The 7,752-nt window shown below is 42.0% G+C and overlaps 1 protein-coding gene across 1 annotated transcript; it reads left to right on the top strand.

The window, feature by feature from the left end:
* The first annotated feature begins 48 nt into the window (after positions 1-48).
* Positions 49-3,628, top strand: LOC123129610 (mitochondrial zinc maintenance protein 1, mitochondrial). Its single transcript, XM_044549709.1, has 2 exons — positions 49-348; positions 3,264-3,628. The coding sequence occupies exons 1-2, from the start codon at positions 102-104 to the stop codon at positions 3,338-3,340; spliced, it is 324 nt and encodes a 107-aa protein (XP_044405644.1). The 5' UTR covers positions 49-101; the 3' UTR covers positions 3,341-3,628.
* Positions 3,629-7,752: the final 4,124 nt, after the last annotated feature.

Below are 7,752 nucleotides of genomic sequence, written 5' to 3'. Positions count from 1 at the left end.
GTTAAAACGCTAGTCGGCGTGGATGGCCAAAGCACTTGCAGACTCTTGTGCCCCTACAAGGCTACAACGCCTCGAGGCCACACACCTCTTCGTCTCTAAAAATGGCGGCGGCGGCGGAGGGGCTGGCGGCGTACCGGGCTGTGTTGCGGGCGGCGCGGCGGACGTTCTCAGGCGACCAGCTGATGCTGACGGAGTCGGCGGTAGAGATCCGGCGCCGCTTCGAGGATCACCGCGGCCTCGCCCCGGGATCGGAGGACGCCGTCCGCGCCCTCTCCGAGGCCCGCGAGGCCGCGGACTTCATCGCCAACATGATCGTCCAGGCTAAGCGCTCACCCTCCGGATCCTTCGGTAATACTACCATTATCATATATGCAAATCGCCACATATCGCTTGGATTGTGATGCATGCTTTCTGTTTGGGATCTTAGGGTTTTGAAATATTTCGTTGTGTGCTCATTTTAGAAGCAGTTTCTATGTGAATTAGCGCTTTGAGTAGGCTCGAATTAGGAGTTAAAGATGGTAGGATCGGAGGAGCAGGGGTGTCGTTGCTAATTGGGCCCATTGACGCTGACCCTAGGATAACTGCAGTGCTCGGTGGATAGAATGTTTCAGATAGTTACAGAGTGGGCATTGTAACATTTGAATTTTCTAAAACAGATAAAATGTCGAACCCTAAAGGTATTTAAGTACAAATAGAAATTGAAGTTGCTAGTTTGTACCATATCTGCTACAAATCTTCAGTAGCTCTTAACAGTAATGATGTTCTTTAGAAGTACCATTAGATGGAAATACTGTTATTTTTCAGGCTGCATAAAGTGGCATTTCACCAAAATAATATAAGCCTATGCACTGATTTTACTTGATCGGCTACTCTCGCATAGGGTTTAACCGCTTGGAACTGCTGGATTTACTGATTCATGCCTGGCTGTAATTTTTAGTGATAGATGGGATGCTAGATTCAAACTGATGCAACACAATATCAATGCGATTTTCCAGCTTTAACTGAACAACAGCCCCAGAAGAACGGCAAGTTAGGCCTTAGGATGGAGTTTGCAACTTGGCATGGTTTGAGGGCAGTATGTCAATGTGACATATTATAGCTACAGACATAAGGTCCAGATGGGCCCATGCCCTTCGAAATGGATTAACTTGTCTTACCTTGCCATGGAAATGGAATCCAATCTGTTGGAAGGTGCTTTGCTCTCATAACCTGGCGCCTCTGCATTCTCCCTGCATTGATGGCAGTTCAAGTAGCCCAGAAGCACCATAGCCAAAGTCAGCGATGATGGAGGCTTGAGCTTAGTGGTTGCAAAAATTATTGTTGTACAGCATTAGGACCCAAGGTGGTGCAAGAACTAGTGCCCTATAACAGTTGATGTTGGTGGAAGAGGGCACACATCCCGTTGGTCTGTTCCAATGATTTAGTTCCTGTTTTGATCATGCATGGGAATTGCAATGCATTTTACAGGGCACTAATACAGCAAAAAATTCAAATCTCTTCTTGGCAAACTGTTTCATTTGTTTAAAACTTTAACTTTATCTTTCCTGTAGTTCCTCTAGTTGCAGTAGAGTAAGTTGAACTGGTGCTTGTAGCTCGTTTGGTGGTTTCCCTTAATGGAAATCGGAGGGGGGAAGCCCTTATTTTCTTCAAAAAAAAAAAGGAAAACTTTAACTAATTCAGTGTCATCCATCTTTTAACCACATGCCATGGTTGAATTATGTTTATTTAGTCAAGAGTATGAGAAGTGCTCCTTAGCAAATTCCTGTTTGTAGGTTATTAGTGATCATACTCTTTAACTTACCTTAAACTCCCAACTAATGACCCAAAGTGAGGAGACTTTCACCATGTTGCTGTGTTCACAAAGTTATTGATGAACGAAAAGTGCACAAATATACTGACTGTGAAAAGCTACAAGTGACTCGTTTAATATTCTACTCTTAACATTTAAATATGTTCTGTTTGTTACTCATTTTTTAATAATATAACCTAATTCATCAGTTGTCATGTATTTTCTTATAACACATTGCTTAATGTAACAGTATTAATAGCGAAGTCTCCCTTAGGAAAAAACATCTATACTTGTATGTGTCCGAGAGTGCTTCCACTATCTCACCCATAAAATGTATCTCCTGCCCTGAGATTTGTGCATATTCTCTACCCCATGTCATTAAATGCGCGGTGAGAGAGTGCACAGATCTCAGATAATGGAAGCACTCACACACACAAGCATATAATCCAGTCGTATATTTTTCATCTTCGCAGCAATCTCACAATTAAATGGCAGGAACATTTGAAAGTTGCCCCTGTAAAATTGATCTAGTACTGTTCTCTCCTCTTTCACTCCACAATGATTTTAGTATGTGCTTGAGCTTTAGCACAATTATTGTATTAAGGTTTTGTTCTCTGAAGGGCAAAAATGAAGTTATGGTTTATACAGATTGCAGAGAGTAATTAATGACAATACTTTCAAATGAGCCACCAATTTTTTAATGTTGTGGATACATATCGAGTTGAAAGCTGATTTGTAGCAAGTATATTCTTTGTCGTATATATTTTTACTGGCATTGACATATTGAATTTGAAACTGAAGGCCATATTATATTAAGATTGAAACGAGGAAACACATCTGTCTACTTTTTGACATTGACCTTTTATCGCTGACCTAAAAGAGCAGGAACAGGTTCAAGCTAAAGGCAGAAGGTTTTGGGTGTAGCATTAGCCCGTTTTACAAAACCAGATGCCTCTTTTTCAAAGAATCTGCAATAAATGCAGTTTTCTAATTATTGGGATCATGTTCCATGGTTATCACCAATACTCTGGATCACATTGTCATAGTATTCCCTGGCCTTGTTTTGGCTGTAGCAATACATCAGTACTGCTTGTTGTATCTGGTCGCAGTGGTCCAGGTTACACCTCATGCCAACAACCATGGCTGTGCAGGGTGCTAATGATGGAAAACTGTTTTTTCCAGACTAGTATTGGCTTCACTTGTGCTTTGCTTGTGACTTACTTATGTGGAGAACCGTAGTACTGACAGCTCCAGGGTCCAGCCAACAGTCTTGTACCAATTGATTTCAGATTTTGCTTTTTGATGAAGTAAACTATAGTAACATTATACCACTATGTAAACCCTTAGAATGTTGATCCGTTGTTGTATGTGGTATATAGATAATAAGGCATTACCAAAGGTTGCAGATCTTTTGTTTACTACTACGAGCTGCTGTGTTTGTTAGTTCTGACAATTCATTTACTTGGTGTTGCAGTTGTGAAGCCTGAGAAGGCACATGCCGGGGCTACGCTTGAGATTCCTTCCGAGGAGATCCTGTCTACGTTGAAATAGGGGAGGTTTGCATTATCCGCTGTGCAAGCGTCACTGATAGGCTAGTTATAATAAGACCATTTCCTGTCGTCCGTCTGTCATAGTAGCGGTCAACAACATAGTTGCAGCACTTCCTTTGTCAAGTACAAGCCATCATGTTTTGCCTACTCTGTCTTGAGAACAATTTCTAGCCGCCCTAAATCGCCTTATCCAGGCAAGTCACTGGAACCATAAAGTTTTTCCCGGATGAATTGGTACGGTTTTTGGAGGATTATTTACTGATTTCTGCTGCCCGGGGTTCATCATTAATTCATATCATGTTTCACTCGAGCTGAGACTTGAGGTTTTGTGGTAGTGCGTTTGCTTTGATTTGAAACTTTGAAATGATGGAGAGCGGGCATGCAGAGGACAGAGTTTTGTAGGCTCCTGGGGTTTGTCTTGTTATGGCTATGTACCTTGGATCTCTCAGGATTCTGTACTGCGAAATGCGCTTGCATCTATTGTTCTTCGATAGGTTTGTCTGTCCTAAACTTTCATGATCTGCTAAGTGATTTCAGTAAAAAAAATTGTCCAGAAATGTGTACTTCCCAGTTCTCATTGATGCTTACTTTTAGAAGTTGTCATCAACCAATAAGGCGCACTTAAATTGATTCGTGTGGGTTGCGCTTTCCAATTGAATTGGTTGTTTGGTCTTCATTTTGTTGGCATTGGATTTTGATGCTTACTTTTAGAAGTTGTCATCAACCAATAAGGCGCACTTAAATTGATTTGTGTGGGTTGCGCTTTCCAATTGAATTGGTTGTTTGGTCTTCATTTTGTTGGCATTGGATTTTGATGCTTACTTTTAGAAGTTGTCATCAACCAATAAGGCACACTTAAATTGATTCGTGTGGGTTGCGCTTTCCAATTGAATTGGTTGTTTGGTCTTCATTTTGTTGGCATTGGATTTTTCTGATAGGAAATTACTAGTAGCTCATTATCATCGCAAATAAGTTTATACTAAATGGTACCATGACATCTCAAGATGACCTGCAGGGCCAGAGATGACATTTCAGCTACGGTCAGTGCTGAATAGCATCTTCGAACGCTTTGAAGAAAGTCATTGGTCAAGCCATTACCCATTAGGGCATTCATCAACCGGACGCTCTCAGATGTCTATAGACATAGTTTGGACGTATTTGCGGATAGCTCGTCGGGCGCCGGTCCTCCAAAGCTGGCCCTTAAATTTCAAATATTCCAAACAGTAAATTTGGATGAAATTTAGACTAGTTCACTATATTACAAGCAAAATTGAAGAAATGTAACTAGTTCCATATGTTAAATCAGAATTTAACCTAACATATAACTTTTTTTTCCGAAAAGGTGGCTTACCCCCGGCCTCTGCATCTCTGCACACAGCCATTTATTAAAAAAGTTGCCCGAAGGTTCCAACAAGAAGTCTCAAAAATAAACGAAGGTCTTAGTAACTAAAGAAATGCCACAAGCGGCCCAAAAATAAAATCAAACTGGCGCCCAAAGACTAGGATATTAAATGCCTATCCTATTAGTGGATCGCCATCCAAACCGGTTGTAAGTATCCCGTGCAATCATCTTCCATCGGCTGCACCCAATATCCATATGCTCCCTGAGGTCCGCACGGCTGAGTAAAGACCACGCACGGATCCAACTAGACGTCCTGAAGATGACCTACAAAAAAATAATGATGGTTTGTCTGTTAAAGGCAACGTCATTGCGACATGTCCACAAAGACCAAAGTAATGCACATGCTCCCACTCGGATATGCGCCGCAGACTTTGGCTCCACTCCAGCCAACTAGTTATCAAACAAATGTGATATCGTGAGAGGTGGAGTTATATTGAAGCTAACATGAATAGTTCGTCAAAGTAGTTTAGCAAGCGGACAATTGATAAATAAATGCTCTATTGTTTCGTCCTGATCACAAAAGCAACATCTTTTACTTCCTTCCCAGTTACGCTTAGCTAAATTATCTTTAGTGAGAATGACACCCTTATGCACAAACCACATAAAAACTTTTATCTTCAAGGGCACCTTTGTCACGCCCAATATGCGATACTATCCTAAAGAGACTCGAAGGTCCACCAAGGATAGAACCGCATATTGAAACGCTTTTGCAAGGTGGATATCATTACATCAACATTACATAATAGATGGGGATACATACAAAAGGCATACAATGCCACACGAGTACAACATCATCTTATATAAGAGCACCATCCGACTACGGATGAAACACAAACAGAAACTCAAACGACATCCACCCTGCTAACCCAGGCTGCCGACCTGGAACCTATCCCCTGATCGAAGAAGAAGCAGAAGAAGAACTCAAGACAAGCAAGCATCGCTCTCGCGTCATGATCATCGCAAAACCTGTACCTGCAACTGTTGTTGTAGTAATCTATGAGCCACGAGGACTCAGCAATCCCATAACCATGGGTATCAAGACTAGCAAAGCTTAAAGAGTAAGGAAGGGGTAAAGTGGTGAGGTTGCAGCAGCGACTAATTATATATGGTGGCTAACATACGCAAATAAGAGCGAGAAGAGAGCAAACGGAACGATCGTGAAGCTAGTAATGATCACGAAGTGATCCTGAACTCCTACTTACGTCAAACATAACCCAAAAACCGTGATCACTTTTCAGACTCCGCCGAAAAGAGACCATCACGGCTACACACGCGGTTGATGCGTTTTAATTCGGATCTGGTGTCAAGTTATCTACAACCGGACATTAACAACTTCCCATCTGCCACATAACCGCGGGCACGGCTCTCGAAAGTTTATACCCTGCAGGGGTGTCCCAACTTAGCCCATGATAAGCTCTCGCGATCAACGAAGGATATACCTTCTCCCAGGAAGACCCGATCAGACTCGGAATCCCGGTTTACAAGACATTTCGACAATGGTAAAACAAGACCAGCAAAGTTGCCCGATGTGCCGACAAATCCCGATAGGAGTCACACGTATCTCGTTCTCAGGGCACACCGGATGAGCTAGACGTCGGGTTGGCATAGACCCTGGTTGCCCAGGGGGCGCCGGACATCGCTCGGTTTGGACCAACACTTAGACAAGCATTTGCACGGGGGGCTAAAATAAAGATGACCATCGGGTTGGCCGACCCAAGGGAAGGGTATAGTTGGTGGTGAGGCAAATGGTAAAACCAAGGTTGGGCCTTGCTGGAGGAGTTTTATTCAAAGCGAACTGTCAAGGGGGTCCCATAAATCACCCAGCCGCGCAAGGAACGCAAAATCCGGGAACATAACACCGGTATGACGGAAACTAGGGCGGCAAGAGTGGAACAAAACACCAGACATAAGGCCGAGTCTTCCACCCTTTACCAAGTATATAGATGCATTAATTAAATAAGAGATATTGTGATATCCCAACATAATCCTGTCCACCATGGAGCAATCTTCAACTTCACCTCCAACTAGTAACGCTATAAGAGGGGCCGAGCAAAAGTGGTAACATAGCCAAACAACGGTTTGCTAGGAAGGGTGACAACGGTTAGAGGTTCATGGCAATTTGGGAGGCTTGAAGAACAAGTGATAGGTAGCACAGCATAGCGATAGAACGAAGTAACTAGCATAGCAATGATAGTAGTGAGATCCAAGGTGATGGTCATCTTGCCTGAGATCCCGCTAGGAAGAAGAACGAGCCCATGAAGAAGACAAGCGGACATGGTCGAACGAATCCTCACAACTCCGGAACGAAACCAAAGCTAACGAGAGAAGCAACCCGGAAAGAAGCAAACAACATGGTAAATGCACAAGCATAATCATGGCATGATGCACAAACAAGTATGATGCATGTCCGGTTTAAATAGGCATGGCATGGCAAAGTGCAGAAACAATACTACAAATTAAGTGGAGCTCAATATGCAATGAGTTGCATCTTGACGAAACACCACATTCAAGTATTTAGTTCACTCTCGTTTAGGTACACATCAATGTTAAATGTTGTTAAACGTGGCAAGAGGTGTAACATAAGTAATCTAACTATTTAGGCAAGTTCAAATGAGGCCGGAAACAACAAACAACAATTCCAAAAAATCCCCATATGCATATTTCAAATTTGGTACTCTTCTGCCCTAAAACAATTTTATTTTTGTTAAACAGGAAAATAAAGTGCACCATGTTAAACTAGGCATTTTTCCACCCCATTTACATATAAAGTTTATTAAAATCGGAGCTACGGTTATTTAGTTATGAAATAAAGCATTTTAACATGACATTTGAGCAAATTTAAACAAACAGCAATTTAAACATATTTAACATGGATGAAAGCAGCATATTATGAAACTAGATGAAAAACTAAGCATTTTACATATTTAAAACATTTTAATCCGATGCACGGTTTGTGAGATATTAAATGCATGATGCTTAGGGGTTTTTCTGAAAATCTACACTCTCTGGAT

The sequence above is a fragment of the Triticum aestivum genome, chromosome 1B (genome assembly GCF_018294505.1).
Source record: "Triticum aestivum cultivar Chinese Spring chromosome 1B, IWGSC CS RefSeq v2.1, whole genome shotgun sequence".
NCBI lineage: Eukaryota > Viridiplantae > Streptophyta > Magnoliopsida > Poales > Poaceae > Triticum > Triticum aestivum.
The sequence above is the reverse complement of the archived record's forward strand: the minus strand, read 5'-3'. Positions and strand labels throughout refer to the sequence as shown.

Coding starts and splice junctions, on each gene's coding strand:
- LOC123129610 (XM_044549709.1), top strand. CDS start 102: ATGGCGGCGGCGGCGGAGGGGCTGGCGGCGTACCGGGCTGTGTTGCGG. Junction 349..3,263: donor CTCACCCTCCGGATCCTTCG/GTAATACTACCA, acceptor TTGGTGTTGCAG/TTGTGAAGCCTGAGAAGGCA.